The 27,335-nt window shown below is 45.0% G+C and overlaps 2 protein-coding genes across 2 annotated transcripts in view; both read left to right on the forward strand.

Annotated features, from left to right (window-relative positions):
- Positions 1–211: 211 nt before the first annotated feature.
- Positions 212–4,856, forward strand: FAM167B (family with sequence similarity 167 member B). Its single transcript, XM_063311645.1, has 2 exons — positions 212–792; positions 3,823–4,856. The coding sequence occupies exons 1-2, from the start codon at positions 484–486 to the stop codon at positions 4,084–4,086; spliced, it is 573 nt and encodes a 190-aa protein (XP_063167715.1). The 5' UTR covers positions 212–483; the 3' UTR covers positions 4,087–4,856.
- A 5,599-nt stretch (positions 4,857–10,455) lies between these two features.
- The window catches only part of LCK (LCK proto-oncogene, Src family tyrosine kinase), a 36,560-nt gene continuing 19,680 nt past the window's right edge, over positions 10,456–27,335 (forward strand). Inside the window, exons 1-4 of the mRNA XM_063312015.1 lie at positions 10,456–10,763; positions 21,964–22,070; positions 22,480–22,561; positions 25,652–25,742. Coding sequence (XP_063168085.1) covers positions 21,969–22,070; positions 22,480–22,561; positions 25,652–25,742 — 275 coding nt within the window. The 5' untranslated portion in view covers positions 10,456–10,763; positions 21,964–21,968. The remainder of the gene's footprint in view (positions 10,764–21,963; positions 22,071–22,479; positions 22,562–25,651; positions 25,743–27,335) is intronic.

Here is a 27,335-nt window from a genome sequence, read left to right on the forward strand (position 1 = left end):
ACAATTGCCCCAATCAACTCCTAGTACGCACGCCAAGGTCTCCTGGCCCCTGGTTAGCTGAAGCATGACCTGGCTTGATAAAAAATTGCCCCGAAGTTCTTGGGTTGACCTTTCATCCCATTTCAGACGTGGGTGGAGGATCCATGACTCTTCTTGGTTAATGATAAGGAGAGGAAACAGTGCCCGCGCAGGATAAATTACTTTACACACTTGCAGTCTTTTATGTTCCTGTTGAACTTCCTTCCAAAGAATAGGGTGTCTCCTCCCAGCTGGAGACAATAATACTGTACTTTAAAAAACCTCCAACATTCACTTCTGGATAATTAAAGTTCTTGTTCTTTTTTTATAACTCCAAGGACTTGATTGTTCCAGGAATAAACAGCTTTCGGCTATGCACGCACGCACACATGAAGTGTGCTCACCAAGAGGGAGTTGATTATTTGGTCCTCTGTGGAGACACACACTCTGCCTGGCACCTCTGCCATGGAGCTGGTGAGGTTCAAGGAGCTGGGAGAAGATGAATTGAACTTGGAAGAGGAGAACCTGGACAGCGTCAAGGCCTTGACGGCAAAATTGAAGTTACAGACGCGGCGCCCATCCTACCTGGAGTGGAAGGCCCACGTGCAAAGCCCCTCCTGGAGAAACAGGCTCCAGGACGGAGCTCTGAAGACCCTCCTGGAGAAGCAGGGTGAAGAGGCTGGGGGAGAAGAGGATCAGGCCCAGGTGCCCTTGAAGTCTGTTTGTGGGTTCCCCACCATTGGGCTGGCCTTTGAATGGCTTCGGATGGAGCTGGTAAGTAGCCCTTTGAGGAAACTGGATCTCAGGAGATGCCTTCTCATTTGGCCTAAAGGGGTCAGATTGGCCTACCAGGAAGCTGCATTTGGGGCAATTATAATTACTGTTGATGAAATGTACTGGAAGCTGGGGCAGCAAAGTAGCTAAAAACTACTATAAGTCCTATTTCTCCAGTCTCCAACCAGGAACATCTGCTGTTCCTCCTTTCAACTTAACCTCTGCTGTTTTTCTGGACAGTGGGATTCTCACTGCAGCTGGAGAAGGTAAGCAGAGGAGGAAAGCCCTTTAGGTCAGCATCTCTCAGGGATCAACTCCCAGCCAGCAGTTTTTGGCAAGCTGTACTTCTCCCCTCCCTCCCCAGCTGTAACGAGAGGCTAAAAGCCCTGTCTGAGAAGGACCAGCATCCAACTGAAGCCACGATGACATCATGTGGGCCATGATGATGATTGCACGTCGCATGTGACATCACTGACACCCCTGGTCTCCCCTGGTTATAAGAAGTGGGAAGCTGGTGGCAGGGAAATGCTCTGAAACCTGTTAAGTCTGATGTGGCACCAGCTTCCCTACCTGGTGCCCTTCTGATGACTTGGAGCAAGTAGTTGGGAATAACAGAAAAGTTTCAGGAACAGAGGACAGACCCTCATATGAGCCATGAAGTGATATTTTGGGATTGAGCCATTCTGTGGTAAAAGCAATCCTGAATTGCTTTTAGTTTTGCTTCTAGTTTTTTGCTGTTGTAGTCCTAGCAAAGGTGTAGGACGCCAGGTTAGAGAAAGTGTGTGCTTAACGCTACGACTAGAACCTTTGGCTGCTTGTACATTATTAGTGGGTGGCGCTAACGTCTTTCCTTCTGGCAGATTGCATGGCCACTGTTGACTGCAATATTGCTAAATTTTGCCTAGCACCTATGAGGACGTGGCAGCAAATATTTCCCAACATGGCTGAGCTCTTTCAAAACTTCTAAATATTTTAAATCTTGCCACAGATCATTTTTTGTTCCGTCTTGGATCTTTCCTATTGTTGCATCTTACTATGAGGGATTTTAGGTGCATCTGCTGGTCTATGACCCAAATAAAGTCTTACTTACTTACCAAAAAGTGGCAATATTCAGTGGATAAATAAACAGCAGTAATGTAATCCTTGGCTCTGAATATATAGTTAGACTGTATTCCCATATTTTGAGAAAAAGAAGAGGAGCAATGTGTTAATATGTTTTTCTACTACAGATTAAGGTTACTATGGTAACTAATCATTTTGGCCAAGTGAAGAGGTTGAATTTAATTGTCCCCTTTTCACGTGTTAATGGTTGCATTGCCTAAGGGAGGAACTTGCCTGGACTTGTTTTAGTTTCAGTTTCCCTTCTGTGTAGGCTTGCAGAGAGTATGCAGCTGAGAGAAATCTCTCCTCTCAGCAAACAGCCTTTAAATATGTTTGTTTTCTGTAAATAAAATTATTTTTATAGAAATGCCTGGTGTGTGACTTTTCTGATCTCTCCTGGGCCAAATGCTTTCTTAGCACTCTGCCAACACAATGTATTTCAGCAATGGGGATCTGTGGCGATCCTAAACATTTTTCCAACAATCCTAGCTGGGGGTGTGGTGGGGGGATACAGGGAATTGTAGCTCAGGAACCACTTGGGGGGCACAGTCCTCATCCTCTCTTAAAAAATCAACTCTACTTGGAGTCAAGATCATCTCCTGGTGACTAAATGGATTCGTCTGTGGAGTTTTCTTAGCCTACAGCAGCATTTCTCAACCTTGGCTGCTTTCAGATGTGTTTCCGAATTTTGGGAATTGGACTCTACACATCTGAAAGTGGCCAAGGTTGAGAAACGCTGGCCTACAGGATGAGTTCCTTAGAAGGTTCCCCATCAAATCCTAACTCAACCTGGCTTTATTGAAATTCCAAGTCCAGAGAAGGTTAATCTGATGCTGCCACTGCATTAAAAAGAGCACAAAATATGCAAATTAATCTCAGATTAAGAAAAGAATACTTACACAATACTCTTGTGTGCTGAAAACCAGTGTTGGGGGGTTGGAGAGATTCCCAGGCCTGTAGTGAAAATTAAATGGTGAATTTTGTCTTGAGTCCAATGTCCTTCCCTTCAGAGGATAGTTGTGAAAGAGAAACTCTGCAGCTGACCCAGTGGGCATTTATGGCATTCGGGCTTGCCTGCTCTTCCATGGGGAGGTGTGTCTGCTGGGTGGGGTCAAGAAAATGAAGATGGGGGCCGCAACAGTGCAATCAAGCTCTCCCTCTTTTTTTATGTGCATTGTGAAACTGTTTGCAGCTGCCATCTTGACTTTTTTGACCCCCACCATGTTTGTGAGCTTTGCAGTTGCTCACCCTTCTCTCTGGAGATATTTTGCTATCCTCCTTCAGATCAAGAAGCCAGATAGTCCTCCTTCCCTAGAGGCTATCTTGGATAAGCCTTGGCTCTGTTGGGCTGCTCACTGGCCTGTCTGCACTACACCTGATCAAGTTTAAGCTGCTTGGTGGTTTAAAGAGGTGGGCATTTTAGGATAGAGGGAGAGCAACATGTTTTTTGTTATAAATCAAATTGTAAAGTGTGTATATGAACGGTTGTTTTAATTTGTTGGATCTATAGGGGTCCAGTGGAAGCCACAATGATGTCATGTGCACCATTTTTCTCCTTTGTGCAATGACGTCATATTACACCTGATGTCATTTGTTCTCCTTTGCTGTCCCAGCAACACCCCTGGATGTCTGCAGGGGAGGCAAGTGATGTCACGTGGGTCATGGAATCATCACACCAATGAAGCAATTCGTCAACTGAACCCCAATTATATAATGTGATCATATGTGGGAGGACATCGCGGTGTGTATGAGGTCGCTTGCCTTCCCTCCTCTCCCTCTGGACCCCCATGCTGGGATCCACACTTTGGAATTTGTTCATCAGTGAAGCGATGGATGTTAGATAGTTATTTCATGTAGAACATGTCCAGGGCCAATTTCAGGGTCAGGCAAAGCCCCTCCTCTCCATCCTCTCCCTGTTTCTTGTTCCAGAGGAAGATGCAGGACCTGGACCACCAGCTGGCACGGCAACTGATGGCGCTGCGGGCCCAGATCCACCAGCTGAAGGTGGAGCAGGCTTGCCATCAGCACAAAGAGATGCTGGACGACGCCACCTTTGAACTGGAGGGCTGCGAGGACGATTCGGACCTGCTGTGCAACATCCCCCCCAAGATGGCTTTCCTCCTGTCTACTCCTCTCAAGCACATCGGAGTCACCCGCATGAATATCAACTCTCGCCGCTTCTCCTTGTGCTGATAGACCTTCACCCCATTGCGTGCTTGCTTGGCGCTTGCAGCTGCTTGCAAGGAGGATGCATCTCGGGCCCCACCGAGTGCGGCTGCTGATGGTGTGCCTCGGTAGAGCAACCTGTGTCTTGCTTGGCTGATCTGCTCTGGGCTCAGAAACAAAGCAGGGTGGGGTCTGGTTTGTATAGGAATGGGAGACCACCAGGAAGTCTCAGGGATGTGGGCTAGAGGACACATCCTAGAAGGAAGGAAGTAGGAAATTTGAGGGAACTGCCTGGGACAGCCTTTGCTCCAACAGAAGAGAAGGGTTGCTGCTTAGAAAAAAGAGATGAAAGGAAGAGGGCAATGTGCAGCAAGAGGGATGATCAGCATTCTTTTTGTGATTCACAGGCCTAAGGAGGATCTAGGGGGAGCCCAACCTCCAGCCTGCAGATTCGGAGAAGGGCCAACCCAAAGTTTAGCACTCAAAAAAGGGTCAGGACTTTGATCACACAGTTGCAGCCACCATCTTGACTTTTTTTGACCGTAACCCTCCCCTTAAGGTCTTCTCTGCATGGCTCTTTGGAATGGATCTGGCCAAGGACACATGGGGGGCAGGGATATCAAGGGAAGGAATTTTGCTGGTTGATACATCCCTTTTGCCTGGAAGGGTGCTCACCCCACGGCGGCTCCCCTTTTATTTTGCCCATGCATGTTTTAAAGGCTTGCTTCCTTTTTACTCTGTGTCAGTTGGCATGGCTTTGAGAAGCTGTTGTAAGTTAAACCCTTTAAAAGCAACCATAAAAATGCATCCCTTGAGCATTGTGTGTTGTTTATGAATGCACGCCTTTGCCCGGTGCCCATTCCCAGCCCATGGCAGTTCAGCGGGCAGCTTTACACCGGTTGGGCTTCAATGGTATTTCCAAGAACTTTCCCCTTGCCCTCTCTGTTTACAAATTCCAAGGCTGAGCAGGAAATGAGGCACCCAATGCAAACCGCCTCCAGTTAAGAACAGCTTTCTGTTTCTCTGATTGCGTTCTAACTGCGTAAGCCAGGGTTTCTCAACTGTGGCAACTTGAAGATGGGTGGACTTCAACTCCCAGAATTCCCCAGCCAGCATGACATGATTTACTCCATTATGGATTCCTCTGATTGGTATTAGCTCTGTGGGGCAAAGCCAGGTTTATCTGGTTAGAAGTAGCCTGATTCCTTTTAAGAGTTCTGATACTTCCTCTTCTTGGATCTCCTCCATGTAGGATAATATTTTAGGCACAGTTCCTATATTGATCCCTCATTTAGTCAGGGGACCGATGAATCACACGGAACTGAGGCTTTATTTAACAACAGCCTTGCACGAACAGTTAGTATACACCAGGGTTTCTCAACCTGGGCAACTTTCAGATGGGTGGACTTCAACTACCAAGCTTGGCTGGCTGGGGAATTCTGGGAGTTGAAGTCCACCCATCTTCAAGTTGCCACAGTTGAGAAACCCTGCCATAAAGGGTAGGCATTCCTACCTGCTAACGTGATGCGTGCGCACATGTGAACACCCCCCCATAAAGCACGGCACTTCCTTGTCAGCCCAGTCCTTGCCATTTTGTGACTGAATATGCAAACAACACTTTTGTGGTTACATTAGCAAGCTTGGCACAATTAAGTAAAACTAGGCTGACCATATTTCCTCAAGACAAAAACGGGACTCTGGGATGGCAAAACGGGATGGGGTTAAACTTTATTACATAATATTCCGTATTCACAAAAAAGACGATAGAAAGTGTTATCGACAGTAAGCAGGGAAGGTGCAGGAGGGGGAGGTGCGGCAATGGTTGGGTCTGGAGAGGCTGGTGCAGGGGGGTGCTGGGCGGAGAGGTTGCAGGAGGGCTGAGGGTGGCGGCGAGCTGCGAGGGGCGGACAGGAACAGAGGAGTCTAGTGACCGGTCGTCCCCGACAACCTGTTCCTCTCTGGCACGCCCTTTTATTTTATTTTCTTCCCGCCATTTCGGCCCGAGAGCCAATCGGCTTCCTTTCTGCTGGGCGCGCTTTTCCGACCGCCTCCCACTGCACTGACTGGCGGCAGCGACTCTCCCTCTTGCTCTCCGACAATCAGCCGTTCCTGCGGTTCCGCTCTAGGTTTACCCCCGGATGAGAACTGCTGCCAAGTCAGCCTCCTTTTCAATGTCAATGTCAATTTCTTCCCGCTTTCCCCAATAACGGCTCCAACGTTTTTAAAAAACGGGGCAAAATTGACATTTATACTAAAACGACGGGACGGTCGGGAAATGCTAAAAAACCGGGACTGTCCCGTTCAAAAGGGGATGTATGGTCAGCCTAGGTAAAACACACAAAAGGAAAGCCCAGAGATCACGATTCTCCTGCTTTTCATCTTAGTTTTGTTTATGTTGGCCTCTGCTCATTTCTATTTTTCTTCCTTTTGCAATACCGTATAGATTATTGCCAATCTTTATTACAGTCATAGCAGAGCAGTGTTTCTCGACCTTGGCAACCTGAAGATGCGTGGACTTCAGCTCCTGGAATTCCCCAGCCAGCATGAATTCTGCGTGTTGGGGTCCACACATCTGAAAGTTGCCCAGGTGGAGAAACACTGGGCTAGCTGGATAGGTTTAGAATAAAGAAGAAGGGTACATACAAGAAATTTTAACTAAAAGGAATATTAGGAATAGAAAAGGTTAAGACTAATGAGTCAGAAGAGCATAAGAATCAACCTAAAAAATGAAACTAAAACTCTAAGAGTGAAATCAACAAAAAAGAATTTAAAGACTGCAGACTTCACTTACAAATAAGCCTCTAGCAAACTCAGCAAGAATATATCATGATTAACTGGATACATAGAAAACACAGCATAAATTCCATCAAAAAGACCAACAGAGCAAAATCAGTCCTAAAGCTGAGAACAAGCCATATTTGGCTAACCCTGCTCGGACGGATTCAGCTAAGCTTAGTGATTATCGTGAACTGATATGCAGCTGCACGGAACCTTGCTAGGTTGCATGGAACCTCAAGATTAATGCCAGAAAGCAGGAAATGCTTTGCAAGATTTTAATTAGGCATTGTTCTTGTCACTAGACTCGAAAAAGTTATGGTAGAACTGGAAAAGGTTCACACAGGGGCAGCCAGAATGGTGACTGTTGCAGTAGGCAAGCAAAAGAGACGGGACAGAGGTTTGTAAAATAATGCATGGTATGCAAAATATGGAAAAAGAGCCATTCTTCCCCCTTTTTCACAATATTAGTCACCCATCAAAGTGAAATGTCAGGAGATTCAGCACCATTAAATGGAACATTTTAAAATTCAAGATAGAGTTAAGTTATGCCATCAGATATGGTGACCACCCCCAGTGTATATGGCAGTGTTTCTCAACCGTGGCAGCTTGAAGATGTGTGGACTTCAACTCCCAGAATATCTCAAGCAGCCATGCTGGCTGGGGAATTCTGGGAGTTGAAGTCCACACATCTTCAAGCTGCCACGGTTGAGAAACACTGCCATATGGTTTTAAAGAAGAACTGGATAAATTCATGGAGAATCATGCTATCAATTATCCTTAATCATAGCACCCCCTGAAAGTGACAGATTATTGGAAATATCATCTGTAGGGCAGCAACATGGAAAGAGGGATTGGCCACTCTGGGGGACAGCATGATGGACCAGGTGGCCCTTGGCTGCAGTGCCGCAACTAGGGTCTGTGTCACCCGGGCAAGCATGGATTCTGTGCCCATTTTGGCACCCCCCCCAGCATGGCACCTGGGGCACATGCCCCAGTTGCCCCCCCCCCCCCAGTTACGGCCCTGCTTGGCTGGGCCTGGCTAGGACATTTCCTTCCAAGATGTCCATGGAGGGCTATCAAAACAGGCCTTTTTTTTGACACCCTGCCGCAAGGACACCCCTGCTCCCTTCCTCCTGTTTATTTATTTATTTATCTATCAAATTTATATAGCTGCCCATCTTAGGTATGTGATTCTGGGCAGCATACAATAAAACAAAACAATCAAAACATGTCTTAATAGTTAAACATAATTAAACACCTACACACAACATAACCATATCACGGGCTCCCTGTTTCCAAGGAATCCCAAGGCCTGCTAGAAAGACCACATTTTAAGAAATTTCTGGAAGGTCAGTAGTGTTGGGCTAATCTCACCCATGGCAGAAATGGCTCTTCTCCTGGGTCCCGTCAGATGGAGCTCCTTAGCAGATGGGACCTGTAACGTGCCCCACCTGCTGGACCTGATGGGACAGGTAGATGTAACTGGGGAGAGCCGGTCCCTCAGAGAACCTGACCCTATGCCATACAGAGCTTTGAAGGTCCAAACCAACACCTTGAATTGCACCCAGAAGTAAACTGGCAGCTGATGCAGCTCACAGAGCAGAGGTGTATCATGTATCCTTCTAGGGGCACATCTAACTGCCCTTGCCGCTGCATTTTGCACCAGCTGAAGCTTCCAGATATTCTTCAAGGACAGCCCCATATAGAATGTGTTACAGTAGTCCTTTAGGGAGGTGACCAGGGCATGAGTAATTGTGAGCAGAGCCTCTCGATCCAGGAACAGGTGCAGCAAAGTTGCACAAAGGCCCTCCTAACCACAACTGCCCCAGACTGCACACCAGGTCTGTTGGGGGCAGTGCCACCCCATCCACCACCAAAGATGGCAAAGTCCCACATCCAGAAGGCCCTAAAACTCAAAGCCACTCGGTCTTGCCAGGGCTCAGTTGAATCCTGTTGATCCCCATCCAGACCTCCACAGCCTCCAGGCACTGAGAGAGGACATCCACAGCATTGCTTAATTTACCAGGGGTGGAGATGTCCAGCTGGTATACTGATGATACCTCACCCTGCGGTGATGGATGATCTCACCCAATGGCTTCATGTAGATGTTAAACAGGAGTGGGGAGAGATTCGAACCTGTGGAACCCCACATAGAAGGGCTCGAGGGTGGGACCTCTCACTCCAATCAACACCAACTGGTATCGGCCCTGCATGAAGGAAGAGAACCAGCCTGATAGAGGGCCGCCCACTCCCAGTCCCCAGAGCCGATCCAGACGGATACCTGGTTGATGGTACCAAAGGCCACCAGAGATCAAGTAGTTCCCAGTGAAGCTCTCAGCATGAAAACCTTCTTGTCTTTTGGATTCTTAGAGCTTTCCCCTGTCTTCTCATGCCATGATGGTGTAATTTTTCCTCCTCTGTTTTTAGTCTACTAAGCAAATGGTCCCCACAAAATGGGAGCGTTAGGGGAAAACCACGAATAGGAAAATAACACCAGGGATGATCTTTTAAGGTTTTACTACCTTAAGTTAAAAATATATTGACCCACTTTATAACTTCAAATAATGAGCCATCTTCGGTATGGGGCCTTCTTCTCGTGCGGCAATTAAAACCTACCTCATTTCAGGAGTCCAAGAGACCGCTCTCTTCCTTTGAACCCCTCCTGTTTTTTCCCACAATTGTCTGCCTGCCTGCCTGCCTGCCTGCCTGCCTTCCTTCCTTCCTTCCTTCCTTCCTTCCTTCCTTCCTTCCTTCCTTCCTTCCAGAAAAGCTGCACAATGTTTTTAGTGCACACATTCTGTGTGCAAGTTCTTGTTGTTTCCAATCTACTCCCTGTCCTCATCTCTCCAACTATAGATTCCAATGCCCCAGTTTTTCTACTTATCCTCCCCTTCCTAGCTGGTTATTTATGATTTCATTGACATATCTTGGTGAGAAACAAACATTCCAAGTGGGATTTATTCATCATATTCATCTGTGCAATTTCCCCCTAGGCATTTTGCTCCAGAAAGCATCCACAAAGACCCTTTCAAATCCCTTTCAAATGGAAGAACACACCTGAAAGTCATATAGCCGTCAAAGTGTTGGGTGTGACTTAAGGTTTCTGCGTATCTGAATGAAGCTTAAGCAGTAAAGACATCAGGATGAGGGGCCAAAAATCAACGTGGAGGACAAGGCAGTCTTCTGAACTTGGTTGTGTTTGACTGTGCCACCATGTCTCTCCTTCCAGGTCCACTAGAAGAGCGATTCTCTGGAATTGTTTCCTGGCTAGTCAGCTGCCCCATTCAGAAGGGAGAATCACTAAAAATCCTATGATTCTATGTGAGGAAAATCAAGCTGAGGGGAAGCATAGTGAGATTACTCTGGACCAAGTCTGGAACTTAGACAGCTAGGCTCCATTGTCATTTATGTGAATGCCTGGAAACATACCTGAAACGTCCTTTGAATTCATACTGTCTCTGTCTTCTCCCCAATGCAACGGTTCCCCAAGTTCAAAAGGCTCAGCCCCATCATGCGTCAAGCTTGCACACCATGTGGGCCAGAAGATCCACAGGGGGCCAGCTGCACGATTCAGCTACAGAATTGCAGAAGGGGGGGGGGTTGAAGTTGGCAGGAAACTTTTGGGGTTTGTAAACTGCGTTAGAACTTTTTGTGGTCAAACAAGTGCTACAAACACGCTTCTAGAGTTGCCTCTGCAGAGTTTTTAGAGGGCAGGAAATCAGCAGGAAAGGTGGCAGAGAGAGAGAGAGAATGAGAGAGAGAGAGAAAGAGAGAGGTGAAGAAGATCTTTGATCTCCTGGTCTGCAAGGATCTGTCTCCGTCTAAACAAATGTGGATTAACTCTACAGTGTGATGAGGAAGCCCTTTCCCTCCCTTTCAAATTGTGGGAACCAAGGAGAAGCTGGTTTCTTCCACCCTGACTAAAAGTAAGTAATGGACAAGAACTGAAGGGGGCTTAAAGTTGCCTCCTTCCTTGGCTCTCTTGGTGGAAATGTCTCCCAAAGGAGACCCTCCAGCTCTGCTGCAGATGTTCTTTTAACATTTTCTTCTTTGGGGAGTTGGGGATAGCCAGTTGAGGAAAAGTGGTTGCGCTCTGAACGAATGTTATCACTATTTACATTTATTTTTATCTGTTGGTGTCTAAGGATTCAATTTAACACTGACTCTACTGGTTTCAGTAGTATGTTAACTGCTAGAAGAAATAAAAGATGTTACAACTGCAATCTTTTTTACCCCAACTTTAGATTAGAGATATGTATGAAGTGTGTTGCTTGTGTGTTATGTGTGTTGGAGAGATACTAACTACATTCAGGCATTTGTTTGATTTATACCTGACCTTCTCTTCAGGGTTGAATTTTCAAGGCATCTAACAGCATCTAACATGCAACAAACACAACAGAAGATAAGTTCATGGCAAAGAGACACATCCGTAATATTGTAAAATATACGTGATCAATAAACAAATGATTGCCTATAGAAATATCATGAAGTAAAGGAGAAACACTAAATGAAAATTAAAGGGGGAGAAGACAGCAAAAAAGACATATGAGAAAGCCAAGGGGGACAGAAAGCATTCAGGACTTCAAAGAAAAGAATTTTGAGATTACATCAGGTAGCCAGCTAGTTGCTTTCTAAATGAGCTGGGCTTCAATTTCTTCTAAAATCCAGCCAGCTGGGTTGGGGAAGAAAGGTACTATGGTCTGATCATTTAGCTTCAAAATAGCAATATCTTGCAGTTACATAACAATGTATGATACCATTCATTTCTGAAACTCAGAGTCCCTGAATTTGGTTGTGTGGGTGACTTTGGGCCAGTTACTCTCTCCCAGCCCTAGGAAGAAGGCAAGGGCAATCTGCCTCTGAAAAATATTACCAAGAAAACGTCATGGACTTGTCCACGCAGTTGCCAGGGATCAAGACAGACTTGAAGGCATACACAAGCAAAATCTTGGTCTGGGACCTGTAGCCATCCTGCCAGGCTACCTTCCTTCACTTAGAGGACAATCTCATTCTCATTGGCTTGGTCAGAAAAAAATCCAAAGTGAGTAAGATCATTTCCCTAGTGAATATGCTTAACGGTACGCAGAGCCTGATGAAAGTGTGGCTGATGCAAGATTTGTGTTGGATGCTCCTTGAGTCATCCTCTACGGCTCACCCAAGATGCTTTTCCTTGCTAAAGAACAGAGAGAAGGTGCCTTCTCCAGATCAAGATGTAAAGTTGTCAAGTTCAACAAGGGAGGGAGAAAAATATCATGTTTCTCTTTCTTTCCTTACCTGGCAGGAAACATGTTGTTGCCCTCCTGGGACAGCCAGTTCACTCTGCCTCATATAAGGGCCAGTTTGTTCTCTCTACAGTTTTATCAACCCTTGGTAAAAACATACCCTTTTATTTTAAATGTACCTCGCCAGAAATACCCTGCATGTTTCTGATACAGCCTATACAATGGACCCAGTTCCCTTTTTAGATTCTAGCAGATACATATTTTATTGATATAACAAGATTACAAAGGTGCCTCTTCTGAACGCTCAGCCTGGGAGTAACTTCGTAACTGGGAACGATGGGAATCTTGCGAATCGATGATGGTGTTTCAAGAAATGTTAGAAGGAGAACCCCACTGGAGCATCTGCTGTTACTTGCAGCCTTTTGCTCATATTCTCTTTCAGTGAAAGCTCTTTCAGAATGTGGGACTTGGAAAAAAAAAAGAAGGTGAATTACAGAATTGAAAGTAAAGTTGCAGAATTTAAAGGAAAGCAATATTTTCAAAATTGATCTTGCTTGCTTTTTACTGTGTGCGGCATTTGTACCTTCAAGCAGCAGGAGGAGAAGGCAACAGAGGTCTTTTTGGAAGCTGCACCAACGGGATCTTTTTGATTTATGCTTCTTAAGCTGCTGTTAGAGGTGCAGGATTATTAGCAAGAAAAATGGTGTCACCCAACTGAGCATGCGTGCATGCCTGGTAAAAGCCGGCGCCATTTTGTTTAGTCTGTAGTTCTCTAAAATGTTCTTCAGGGAAGTGCCAGGCTGTTCTTGTTTGGAATCTATTTCAGAATGACAGAATTGGAAGGGCCCTTTAGGCTGTGGCTTACACACACACACACATACACAGAGTTATGCATCAGTCAGTTAAGATACTGTATTGCAAAGCTGTCATACATCCAAAATGTCTAGCCTGCTTTCTGAAATTAAAAGATTACAAAAATATATGATGCCCCATTTCTGATCCCTCTCCTGCCTCCTTGGCCTCTGTTCCCAGGCACCCCAATCACCCGATGCCTCCAAGATGATGGGGGACAAAGCCTAACAGATTGCACTGACCTTGAGATTGCTCTTGGATAGAGCAGGAATAAGGGAGAGCGTATGACCAGCCCTGCTAAGAATGATTTAAGGCCGTGTTACTCATGTGCTGGAGAGGATGGCCACTTGCTGGGAACGTGGCAGAAAAAGGATGCAATCCAGGCATGGCTGCACTGTGAATAGGTGCATGTGGAGAAAGGCCTTGGGTATTAATTTCCATGAAAGCCAGTTTGGTGTCTTGGTTAAGGCACCAGGCTAGAAACAGGAGACCCTGAGTTCTAGGTGTAGATAGAGTTCTAGCCTTGCCTGAGGCACAAAGCCAGCTGGGTGGCTCTGGGCCAGTCCCTCACTCTCAGCCCTAGGAATGAGGCAATGGCAAACCACTTCCGAAAAACCTTGCCAAGAAAACTGCAGGGACTTGTCCAGGCAGTCTCCGAGAATCGGACATGATTGAACAGCAGAAAAAAAAAAGTGCTTTCCATATCAGAAACAGTGTGGCACTCAGCACCATCTGCTGAAGATCACAAGGATCTTCTGATGGACTGAGGGCTTTTTTTGGCATCTGGAGGAAGAGGAAACTGAATTTTGGTCTGATCCGGCCCAGCTCTTACGCCCCTCTGTTGTTAGATTAACTCAACATTCTCCTGCTTGTGCTCCCCATGCCTTGACTGTTGGACTCACACACGGCATTTGCTCCACCTCCAGAATGACTCCATGCCCTGTGTGTTCTCTCTGCTGGGCAGCTGACTTCATTCGTTTGGGGCTCAGCTGAAGGGACGGACATTACAGTCGGGTTTTCCATCTGGAACAGCAGAACTCCACGCGGTTTCTGGATGATCACGTTCCTCTTATTGGGAATTTGCACCTTTATTTATTATTCGAATTTCTATCACCGCCCACCTCCCGCCAAAAGGGGGACTCTTACGCCTTCAGAGCCCGTAGGGGTGATGGGGAACACCTGTGTTCTGTCCCACAAGCTGGTGCTCCTGATGACAGGAGATAAAGTCCAGTGCATTTGGAGGGCGCTAAACTGGGAAAGTTTGACCTTCCGTGCTGGGGCTACCTCTGCGCATGTCTGCTGCAACCCCAAATGCTTCTGTAAAGGTACTACAAGGGGCCTGCTTTTATCAAGGATGCTAATGATTGCAGTCTTAAACACCTTTCTTGGCTGGAGTGAAGACTCTAACATGTGGCTGAAAAGAAGGAACTTTTGCTTGTGATCGCTGCACTGATTAAATTTCACTTGTCTATCCAAGATACTGCCAGGCATTTTCAAGACCCCACTTCAGTGCCCCAATATACCAGTCCCTGAGCAGCTGAATATTCTGTCTCTTATTTATTATCTGCGAAAACCCTGAAGGTAAATTATACGGTGGCAAAATTCTGTAGTCACAAGATCTTGTGCCAAGAAAATATCTATTAAAATATCTATCAAAATATCTAAGGTGTGGGCTGAAACAACTAAATGATACTGTATATTGAAATTTTGTTAGTCATTAGATGTTATTTTTATGGAAGCTTTTATATGCCTATATTTTGTTTTTTGACTGTAATAAAGATCAATTCATTTTTAATCAGCCTTTCTTCTTCTTGGCTGCATTCACACAGCATAGTAGTCAACACTAAAATGGTATTAACTTGGTTTTTGTTGTGGAATCCCTGCTATTGTCTTTGCCTGTGATGTGAACCTGGCCATCACAATAAGACAATCTATGATTGTTTCTTTGGACATAGTCTGTCATTGGAATATCACTATGGTCTATTGTTAACCTGGGTTGAGGGTTTCATGTGTTATATGAACTCAGCCTCAACTTCAGCAAAGGATTGTTACCTTGTTGTGGTGCTGGAGCTTCAGCACCTCAATGATGCCATGAGCTAAACCGTGAAGGGCCACCCAAGACGGGAAGGTCATGACAGAGCGGTCAGACTAAATGCGATCCCTGGGGAAGGTAATGGCAACCCACCCCAGTATTCTTGCCGTGAAAACTCAATGGATCAGTACAACCAGAGATATGTCGGTATACCATCGGAAGATGAGACCCCCAGGTCGGAAGATGGTCAAAATACTACTGGGGAGGAACAGAGGATGAGTTCAACTAGCCCCAGACGTGATGACGCAGCTAGCTCAAAGCCGAAAGGACGGCTAGCGGCCGACAGTGCTGGTGGTGAACGGCGAATCTGATGTTCTAAGGATCGACACACCATTGGAACCTGGAATGTAAGATCTATGAGCCAGGGCAAATTGGATGTGGTTATTGGTGAGATGTCAAGATTAAAGATAGACATTTTGGGCATCAGTGAACTGAAATGGACTGGAATGGGCCACTTCACATCAAATGACCACCAGATCTACTACTGTGGACAAGAGGACCACAGAAGAAATGGAGTAGCCTTCATAATTAATAGTAAAGTGGCTAAAGCAGTGCTTGGATACAATCCCAAAAACGATAGAATGATCTCAATTTGAATTCAGGGCAAGCCATCTAACATCACAGTGATCCAAATATATGCCCCAACCACAGATGCTGAAGAAGCTGAAGTAGAGCAGTTCTATGAGGAACTGCAGCACCTACTGGACAACACGCCTAAAAGAGATGTTATTTTCATCATGGGAGACTGGAATGCTAAGATAGGCAGACAAATGACACCTGGAATTACAGGTAAGCATGGCCTGGGAGAACAAAATGAAGCAGGACATAGGCTGATAGAATTTTGCCAAGACAACTCACTCTGCATAACAAACACTCTCTTCCAACAACCTAAGAGACGGCTTTATACGTGGACTTCACCAGATGGACAACACCGAAATCAGATTGACTACATCCTTTGCAGCCAAAGGTGGCGGACATCTATACAGTCGGTAAAAACAAGACCTGGAGCTGACTGTAGTTCAGATCACGAACTTCTTCTTGCACAATTTAGGATCAGACTAAAGAGATTAGGGAAGACCCACAGATCAGCTAGATATGAGCTCACTAATATTCCTAAGGAATATGCAGTGGAGGTGAAGAATAGATTAAGGGACTGGACTTAGTAGATAGGGTCCCGGAAGAACTCTGGACAGAAGTTGGCAGCATTGTTCAGGAGGCGGCAACAAAATACATCCCAAAGAAAGAGAAAACCAAGAAGGCAAAATGGCTGTCTGCTGAGACACTAGAAGTAGCCCAAGAAAGAAGGAAAGCAAAAGGCAACAGTGATAGGGGGAGATATGCCCAATTAAATGCAAAATTCCAGAGGTTAGCCAGAAGAGATAAGGAATTATTTTTAAACAAGCAATGCGTGGAAGTGGAAGAAGACAATAGAATAGGAAGGACAAGAGACCTCTTCGAGAAAATTAGAAACATTGGAGGTAAATTCCAGGCCAAAATGGGTATGATCAAAAACAAAGATGGCAAGGACCTAACAGAAGAAGAAGAGATCAAGAAAAGGTGGCAAGAATATACAGAAGACCTGTATAGGAAGGATAACAATATCGGAGATAGCTTTGACGGTGTGGTCAGTGAGCTAGAGCCAGACACCCTGAAGAGTGAGGTTGAATGGGCCTTAAGAAGCATTGCTAATAACAAGGCAGCAGGAGACGACGGCATCCCAGCTGAACTGTTCAAAATCTTGCAAGATGATGCTGTCAAGGTAATGCATGCTATATGCCAGCAAATTTGGAAAACACAAGAATGGCCATCAGACTGGAAAAAATCAACTTATATCCCCATACCAAAAAAGGGAAACACTAAAGAATGTTCAAACTATCGAACAGTGGCACTCATTTCACATGCCAGTAAGGTAATGCTCAAGATCCTGCAAGGTAGACTTCAGCAATTCATGGAGCGAGAATTGCCAGATGTACAAGCTGGGTTTAGAAAAGGCAGAGGAACTAGGGACCAAATTGCCAATATCCGATGGATAATGGAAAAGCCCAGGGAGTTTCAGAAAAACATCTATTTCTGTTTTATTGACTATTCTAAAGCCTTTGACTGTGTGGACCATAACAAATTGTGGCAAGTTCTTAGTGGTATGGGAATACCAAGTCATCTTGTATGCCTCCTGAAGAATCTGTATAACGACCAAGTAGCAACAGTAAGAACAGACCACGGAACAACGGACTGGTTTAAGATTGGGAAAGGGGTACGGCAGGGCTGTATACTCTCACCCTACCTATTCAACTTGTACGCAGAACACATCATGTGACAAGCTGGGCTTGAGGAATCCAAGGCTGGAGTTAAAATCGCTGGAAGAAACATTAACCATCTCAGATATGCAGATGATACCACTTTGATGGCTGAAAGCGAAGAGGAACTGAGGAGCCTTATGATGCAGGTGAAAGAAGAAAGTGCAAAAGCTGTCTTGCAGCTAAACCTGAAAAAAACCAAGATTATGGCAACCAGCTTGATTGATAACTGGCAAATAGAGGGAGAAAATGTAGAAGCAGTGAAAGACTTTGTATTTCTAGGTGCGAAGATTACTGCAGATGCTGACTGCAGTCAGGAAATCAGAAGACGCTTAATCCTTGGGAGAAGAGCAATGACAAATCTCGATAAAATAGTTAAGAGCAGAGACATCACACTGACAACAAAGGTCCGCGTAGTTAAAGCAATGGTGTTCCCCGAAGTAACATATGGCTGCGAGAGCTGGACCATAAGGAAGGCTGAGAGAAGGAAGATCGATGCTTTGGAACTGTGGTGTTGGAGGAAAATTCTGAGAGTGCCTTGGATTGCAAGAAGATCAAACCAGTCCATCCTCCAGGAAATAAAGCCAGACTGCTCACTTGAGGGAATGATATTCAAGGCAAAACTGAAATACTTTGGCCACATAATGAGAAGACAGGACACCCTGGAGAAGATGCTGATGCTAGGGAGAGTGGAAGGCAAAAGGAAGAGGGGCCGACCAAGGGCAAGATGGATGGATGATATTCTAGAGGAGATGGACTCGTCCCTGGGGGAGCTGGGGGTGTTGACGACCGACAGGAAGCTCTGGCGTGGGCTGGTCCATGAAGTCACAAAGAGTCGGAAGCGACTAAACGAATAAACAACAACAATTGCATTTAAGTTAATATCTTGCCACAGACATCACATGGACTTTTGCCTGTGGCCCCTCCTAAAATAGGATCCTAAAACCTTGGAAAGCTACTGAATAATACTTTGACAAGAGGCATGACATAGAGCAAAGGGACAGGGAGAAACTTCTCCTCCTTGACAAACCCTAGGGCCAAGATCATTTAGTGAAGCTCATCTGAAGATGAGAGCCAGTCTGGTCTAGTGGCTAAGGTTCTGGAAACCAGGAGGCTGTGAGTTCTAGTCCCGCCTTAGGCACGAAAGCTGGCTGGGTGACCTTGGGCCAGTCCCTCCCTCTCAGCCCCAGAGCCAATCAGGTGTGGTAGGAGAGTTCTAGTCCCGCCTTAGGCACAAAAGCCGGCTGGGCGACCTTGGGCCAGTCCCTCCCTCTCAGCCCAAGAGCCAATCAGGCGTGGTAGGAGAGTTCTAGTCCTGCCTCAGGTACGAAAGCCAGCCAGGTTACCTGGGGCCAGTCCCTCCCTCTCAGCCCCAGAGCCAACCAGGCGTGGTATGAGAGTTCTAGTCCTGCCTTAGGCATGAAAGTGGCTGGGTGACCTTGGGCCAGTCACCTTCTCTCAGCCCAACTCTGTGCAATGCAGACTAGCCTCCTTATGGTGCACCCCAGGCAACGTGACTTGTCACGGCTAAATAGTCTACACATCTGGCTGCTGGACCTCACATGGATTTCCCAGCAAGAAAAAAAGCAGCATGAACACTGAACTGCTATGCCATACGATTAAAAAAAAAAAATCTGAAGGAGGTCTAGAACAGACAAAAGAGAGCACTTTCTTATGCAGTGCATAATTAGCCTGTGGAATTCCTTACAAGATGTGGTGATGGCCATGAAGTTGGATGGTTTTAAAAGGGAAATTAGATAAATTTGTGGACGATAGTCTAGTAAGGGCAAGTGGTCTTAAACAATCAGTGCTACTTCTGGTTGGGACATTGTGCCTAAAGTACCAGTTGCAGGGGAACATCAGGGAGAGAGGGGCTCCCCTAGTGTATCTGGTTGGCCATTGTTAGAAACAAATTCTAGACTAAGATAGGCTTTGGCTTGGTCCAGCAAGGCTTTTCTTGAGTTCTGATGGACCTGACTTGAGCAATGTGTATTTATTTATTCAATTTATATAGCCACCCATCTCAAACCAGTGACTCTGGGCGGTGAACAATAATAAAAACAATACCAAAAAATTAAATATAAATATAAATACAGCTGAGAGATCTTAAAAGCGATTGGTGTTAGCACAGCTATGAAATGGGGCCCTTCATACCCTTGGGGCCCCAGGCCCAGGCACAAAGCCAGGTCTTCAAGGCCTTCTGAAAAGCCAAAAGGGTCAAGGCCATCCTAATCTCAGGAGGGAGGATGTTCCAGAGGGCAGGCGCCACAGCAGAAAAGGCACACTTCCTGGTCCCCGCCAGCTAACATCCCTTGGCTGATGGGACCCGGAACACGCCCAATCTGCTGGACTGGATTGGATGGGTAGAAACAACTGGGAAAAGACGGTCCCTTAGGTAACCCTTACACTTCTTACGCTGAGCGGGGATATTTGCTCTTTTTAGTTTATTTATTTATTTAATTTCTATAGCCACCCATCTCAACAAGTGACTCTGGGCAGCTTATAATCACAAAAACCATAAAACAGTTAAAATAATTAAAAACAATTAAAAGTACAAAATAAATATATGTAAAGAATGCATAGAAGTTAGTATAGCCAAGAAATGGGGGCCTTAACATACTCGGGGCCCCGGGCCTGGGCTCATAGCCAGGTCTTCACGGCCTTACGGAAGGCCAGTAGGGTCGGGGTCATCTTAATCTCTGGAGGGAGACTGTGCCAGAGGGCAGGGGCCACGGCAGAGAAGGCCCGCCTTCTAGTCCCCGCAAACCGACATTCCTTGGCTGACGGGACCCAGAGCACGCCCATCCTGCCGGACAGGATTGGACAGGTAGAAACAACTGGGAAAAGATGGTCCCTCAGGCAATCTGGTCCCAAGCCATGATACCAGTGTATATTAGAGTCCTTTCTCTATGTGAGGCCGTTGCACAGTGAAAGATTTCCAGCGTGGAACTGCTGCTCAAGAGGCAGAGGACTAACAATAAGTACTATACTTAGGCTGTGAGTGAGAGTTATTCACTATAGAACTGCTGGAGAAGTAGGAGGTGACAAGAGGCAATGCATTTTTGCTGAACAATAATCCTATACTTGCAGGCTCCAGTTTCTGCCTATGCACTTGTCTAAGGTCCTGAAAAAGAAAGAAATCCTTTTCTGCTTACCAGTCTGTTGAGGGAAGCAGATATGGAAGTTCCCCCTTACTTCTGAGAGAAATGACAGTGTGGTGCAAGAGTGGAGACTTCGGAGACTGGGGTTCTGGTTCTCCCTCAGCCATGGAGGCTCCTTGAATGACTTCAGGTCGATCCCTCTCTTTCAGCCCAGCTTACTTCACGGGGTTGTTGCTGTAGGAAAAATAGGAGCAGGGAGTGCTATGAGGGCCGGAAAAAAAGATGGGATATTCAATCAATCAATCAATCAATCAATCAATCAATCAATCAATCAATCAATCGCTGTATTCTTCTCACAGCTGTATTAATATGCATTCCTTGAGTTAACAACAAAAAATGTTAGCATACTTTGTGCTGTTTCCAATGGCCAATCATTAATGTGCCTCAGCAACAAGGCCTGCCTGTGGCCTGTCCATACAGCTTGACTGCGGGACAATTTAAGAGCAGCAATTGATAGATTTCCCCACCAGGCATCACTAGCAGGGAAAACGTCCACTACCGATCATTCCTGAACAGGTGGTGTAGCAGGCTTGGATGAGTGTGGCTGGGGCCTTAGGATGGAGGGCAGGTGCAGGTGCTGCTTGCCAGTAATCTATATCTCAGGTTATTTCTGAGTATAGGCTTCAGTAGAAGAGCATATCTGTAGCTCAGGGTTGAACTGTGGAGCCCTTGGTGCTCTCTGAGCTGGGTTGCTTGCTTGCAGACATTTCATCATCCAACTAGGTAACATCATCAGTGCGAGGGAGTGTGGGGTTTGCTCCCTGTTTATACACAGCAGCTTGCCCTGCCGGTGTTGGTGGGGGTGTGGTTTCTCCTTGGTAGTTCCTTGGTTAGGGTATTGTTTTCTGCTTGACTGTTTGTCTGTTGTTAATCCCTGTTTATCTGGGTGTTGGCTGCTGGAGAGGATGTGTTCTGGTCTTTCTGTTTCCTTCTTAGCTTTTTTTATTGTCTCTTTTGAATGGTGTATAAATACGGTTTATCTCTATGTGACTATTGATGGGAATTCTGAGAGTTGAAGTCCACACAACTTAAAGTTGCCAAAGTTGAGAAATACTGGTTCAGAAGATGCTTTCACTAGAGCAAAATGCAAAACGTTCTCCTTGATGATGATGCCCAGCATCCTGCAGTTAGTGCTATACTAGTGCTTGAGGGATATCACATTTCTCCAGGACTGAAAAACAGACTTGGTTAATACTGGGAAAATGTGATTTCCAAGTGCTGCCTCTGTCCCACCAACTTAGTGTACCCTTCACTAATATTCTGGACAAGGTATTGTATTGCTGCTTGCAATACAATAACTTGTATTGTATTGGTTAATTCCAGGAATATCATGGATGGTGGACAATGTATTTTGTTAGAAATTCATGTCATTTTGCTGTTATTTGTTTTCAGTTCTGACTTCATTGACTCAGTTTGCTGAAGACCTTGCTTAGATGTTCAGAGCTTTGGACCTGGGCTCATGGCTTGTTTATGTCTCAATTCTCCTCTCCCTCCTGTCTCTGCAGACATTATGGGTTGCTGCTACAGTTTAGACTATGACGATGATTGGGCTGTGGGCACTGAGATTTGTGAGGTGTGTCACTACCCTATTGATCCAGCCACCAAGCCTCAGGTGAGAAATCCATTCATGGCTCTGGTTTCTTCATCTGGAGATGAATCCCATAACTCCTCTTGAAAACTCATTGTGGCCCTTTTAGATGCATGGTACAAAGTCTCATCCTAGGCTCCTGCACCCTGACTTGTCTATTCCAGCTTTTCCTTGAAATATGTGTTCCATACCTGGCCCAGCTTGTACACCCGATTTCACAGCTAGGAGGATCAATTTTCCTTTTAGCCAGATCATGAAATGTGGAGTGTCGTGAAGCTATCTGTGAAATAACAATAACAATAATAATAATTTCATTTGGGTGAGGAGGAAAGATTTTAGTTCTGGATTTCTTCCACCACATTTAAAAACTAGCTAACTCTCCACCTCTCTTGCAATTAAAAGATGTTTGCTTTTATCGTTGTTTCTCCTGCAGAGACCCACTTTAAATGGCTCCGAGTTGCACACTCCTCTGTTGTCGTCTGAAGGGATTCCTCCTCCTAGTTCACCCCTTCAAGGTGAGCATTTTATTCTCCTTCCAGCTGTGGCCAAGGCTGTGCACGGGCTGTCTGGATTTCTTGGCAATGCAGTAAATCTGTGGCATCTTAGGATGGGACTGACAAGTCAATGGGCTGGGGGCAAATTTAGGGCAGAGAACAAAATAAGGGGACCATGTCAGTTTATCAACAGCTGGGAGAGGAGAGGTCCCAGAGGCATGCTCCCCGTCTTAATGAAAATTGTTGCTCAATCACTGTATTTTCAGAAGAATATTGAGATAAATCTCTCTGATGCTGCATTCCTCAAACCTGCTGCTTCAGTTGTTCTAGTTGGGTCAAACTTTGCTTGTTTGGTTCCTCAGAACTTGGGGGGGCTGGTAGGCGTGTTTGAAAATTTTGAGAAAATATGGATGCCCTGTCAAAATGGCTGCCAGGAGAACAAAACCAATTCCCAAGCAGAACGCTCTCTGCCCCCCTATTGAGTTCCACTCCCCCAGGACAGGTCTTTCTCTATTAATATAATTCTTTAGCGTGTCAAAAGTCAGACTGGTCAGCACATCTGATGCCCAAAGAGGTGTCCATGACAGTCCTGACACCCCATGCACTGCGCTGGGGACCTCAGGAACAATTCTGTCCTTTCTTTATTTGCAAGCATATTCAAAAAGCCTTATTACTCTTCTGAACTTCAATAAAAAGAATGATTATTTCAGAATAAGTTTAAAAGATTATCAGTATAAAGCATGGGAAAAAACCATAAAGATAAGCACACCTTTTATATACAAACTCTTCTTTCGGATCAGAGGGGCTCTGCCTCCCTGGGTGTTCCGAAATTCTGTTACGTTGCCAGCAAGGTAAGATCCAAGCTGACTAAACCTCACATTTTTTATTTTTATTTTGTTTTCTATACTGAGTTTATTATTTTTATAAATAACTCAAGGCGGGGAACATACCTAATACTCCTTCCTCCTCCTATTTTCCCCACAACAACAACACTGTGAGGTGGGTTGGGCTGAGAGAGAGGGACTGGCCCAAGGCCACCCAGCCGGTTTTCATGCCCAAGGCGGGACTAGAACTCACAGCCTCCTGGATTCTAGCTCAGCACCTTAACCACTAGACCAAACTGGCCCCTTAATACAGGAGAACTGTGGCTAACCCTTGAACCTGAACAAGGTTTTTTTTTTTTTTATGCCTTGTTTTGAGCCTTTTTTTGACTCCTGGTGACTGCCTGGACAAGTCCCTGCAGTTTTCTTAGCCAGATTTTTCAGAAGTGGTTTGCCATTGCCTGCTTCCTAAGGCTGAGAAAAAGTGACTGGCCCAGAGTCAACCAGCTGGCTTTGTGCCTAGGGCAGGACTAGAACTCCCAGCCTCCCAGCCTGGTGCCTTGAACCACGACACTAGACTAGCTGCCTTTCCTGACAAACCCAACTCTCATTTCCTTAAGACAAAGTAGACAGAAGCAGGCTAATATACAGCTATTTTTTCTTCTTTCAGGAAACATTCATTCCTTGCAACAAATCATATATTATCCACAACTTTTCAAGAGCATATCCCAACATTTCTTCATTTTCCCATTTTCAATAAACATTTTATTAAGGCAACAAATTCATGTACTTGAATTGTTCACCATTTATGTATAACCCGCAAAACTTTATTTATTTATTTATCTATCAAATTTCTATCACCGCCCATCTCTCCCGAAAAGGCGACTCTGGGCGGTTTACAATAAAATCACAATTAAAACATATAAATTACAATATAAATAGATCTATAAAAATAAAATATTCTTTGCTCCATCTTCCCTTGATATCTGATACATTAATTTCAGTTTCGCACTCCTTACATCAGATAAATCTTTCCAACTGTTGCTGTGAATAATTTTCTAATTGGCTGATTCTCAGTCAACAACATAGCATTGTTTACACACACACACACACATGCATGCGCGCGTCCCCAGCCAATACATGCCTAATGCCACCATGAGCATTCCTTAACATTTGTCCATAAACTCATTAAAGAACCCTTCCTCGGCTGATTCCCTGCTCAGATATGAATCGTTTGCTAAGCATTTAATTGATTCTCATGCATTTTGCTTCTGTCATATACCACTCTTATTGCATCCAGCAATCAACCGTCAGTTCCATGTTTGCACAACACATTCCATAACTCAGGCCTATTTGCTTTAGGATAAACTTTCTCTAAATCAACAAATGTATAATAAACTTTCTCACATTCATACATTCTTCAAGGACCTGATGAAGCAGAAACATCTGCTCAACCCTTGACTAGAATAAAGCCAAACTGCACATCCTTGATTTTGCTGATCAGTTCCTTTCGTACTCCCCTGTAATTCCCCTCCTACAATAATTCCCCTTTAGTTTTTGCAAACTTCCTACTACCTTTCCCTTGATATAGGAATAATAGCAGGATTCTTCCAGTCTTCAGGTACAGACACAGTCTTCACACATGGGTTAAAGAAGTTGCACAGATGAACCATAAATGTATTTTAACATTTCTCCAGTTATATTGTCTGCACCTGCAGCCTTATTTTCTGACATACTCCCAGCATCTAGGACTTCCTTTTCCTTCTTATTGAACGTTTATAGCATTTGTTTTGATTCCATTCTTCAACATATCACTATCCTTTCCATTTAAATCTCTGGAGTACTTCTTCCAGCATTCCCTCACTTCAATTTCTTCCCAAATGATTTCACCACTTTTATTTTTAATTCCATTCATTGTGCTGGAAGCTTCTTGCTTAGCCTCTTCACCTACCCAGAACAATGTTTTATTTCCTTCAGAATCATTCCTTTTTGCCCCTTTAACTCTAAATGTTGTGCTTGAGTATATTGTTTGCAACTATTTTTCTCTCTATATGTATACATGATATATTTTTTCCACTCATTTGTTGCAGCAGCCATTCTCTTGGATGCACCTTCTTTCATTCTCAGCCTCTTTCATGTCAGCATTCCCACAACATCCTTTCCCATAGTCTCCACACATTTCCATGGTCTTGTCTAATGTAATTCCTTTCAGTCCATTCCTAGCAGCCTCAACTTTCCTTTACCCAGAAACCTGTTTTGTTTTCTAAAGACATGTTCATATCTTTTTTAGATAAACTGGTGGTTGCACTGTATGATTATGAATCAACTCACGATGGAGATCTGCTGCTTCGGACCGGAGAACAGCTGCGGATAGTAGAAGAGTAAGCACTACCCGGTTCATCAGCAAAAGGAATTAACTGTTCTGTCTGAAAACAGCTCAGGTTGCACTTAAGGCTTGCATTCCTCTAGGAATTGCGGGTTCTAATCATGTTAATATCAGTAAAATGGGTCACTGAGAACTAGACATACATTCATATTCTGAAAGGTTTCTAACTGGGCTGTGAGAGCCCTCATGTTTAATTCAGCTCAACTGGTATAAAACCGTAAGACCATGTTGAAGCCATTAGTGGCCTGCTAGAACCACCTAATAGAGCAGAGCTTAACACAGCGGAGGAGCTGTGCACAGAAAAAGAATATTATCTTAAATTAGCTTAATGAGCACGTCAGAGAAACATAGGTTATTGATCTTACACACTCTGCTCTCCCAAGCATAAAGAATCACATGCTTAGACAAAGTAGGTTTAAGATAAGTAAAAAGAATATCTTACTCATTTTATTCTTGGTCCAGTTACATTTCCATTCAGAAAGGATGAAATCTTTGTTCTTCTTCTGTTTTCCCTATACTTAGTAATCTCTTAGCCCTATAGCTGCTAAGAGCTGTGTGGAAGAAAGGGACGAAAATCTCCCTTTTGCATTCTTAGGCCCACCGCGTGGCCCAAGATGGAGAGAGAAGCAAAATGTGCTTCTTCTCCAATGGTGAAGGAGGAAGGAAGAGAGAGAGAGGAAGTGGGAGTGGCAACAAACAGCTTCCTCAATAGCATGGAGAGTTTGCATCCTAGAGCAACCATCCATATGCTAATGAGGCATGCTGGATTTGCCAGGACTTCCAACACATGTAAGTGTGTGTGTGTGTATATACATACATGATGACATAGTAGAACAGTGTGGGAATTCCATTTTTTTTTCTGATGGCTGAATGCTGTCTCTCAACATAGACTTTCTGCCAAGGTACATAATTCATTACTTGCTCTAATTTTTTGTATATGCATAACTTGTGATGCATGTAATAAAGGGGTTGGGCTTTGATTGGCAGGCTGCAATAGCCACCTTGATTTTTTGGACACCCCTCTCCTCCCTGATGGACACCCCTGTGTTGAAGTCAGAGCACATCCCATCCAGGTTCACTGCCTGGGGCAGAGGGGAGGCATAGAGTTCCTTTCGATAAAACCCGCAACAGACACACATTGTGCAAAAGCTACACTGTGATAATGGAAGCTCACCAAAGAGGCAGGAAAGGAACTCCGCCCTTGGGAAAGAGCGGTGCCCACGTGCAACAGCCATGGCTAAAGGAATGGAAGAGCGCCAAGACCTGGCTCTGCCAACCAGCTTGGGGGTCCAAGAGTGGGGCGGTTGGTGGTGTGAAGATGCCCTCTCTGCCTTTTAGTTTTCCTGTTTTAACTTTCTTGGGTTTCTTGTATTTTTATCATGGTTTTTATGAGCTTTTATTGGTAAGCTGCCCAGTGAGATGGGCAGTGTAGAAATTTAATAAATAAAATAAAATAAAATATAAACACGAACGGGAAGAGGGGGGAATGGGTTCATCCAAGCCCAGGTTTGGGGTTCCTTCTCCCCCTTTGTCCCATGGGTAGGGATGGGGTTCAAGCATAAGGGGGCAGACACACTCCTTCTCTCTT

Source organism: Candoia aspera, chromosome 10 (genome assembly GCF_035149785.1).
Source record: "Candoia aspera isolate rCanAsp1 chromosome 10, rCanAsp1.hap2, whole genome shotgun sequence".
Classification (NCBI taxonomy): domain Eukaryota; kingdom Metazoa; phylum Chordata; class Lepidosauria; order Squamata; family Boidae; genus Candoia; species Candoia aspera.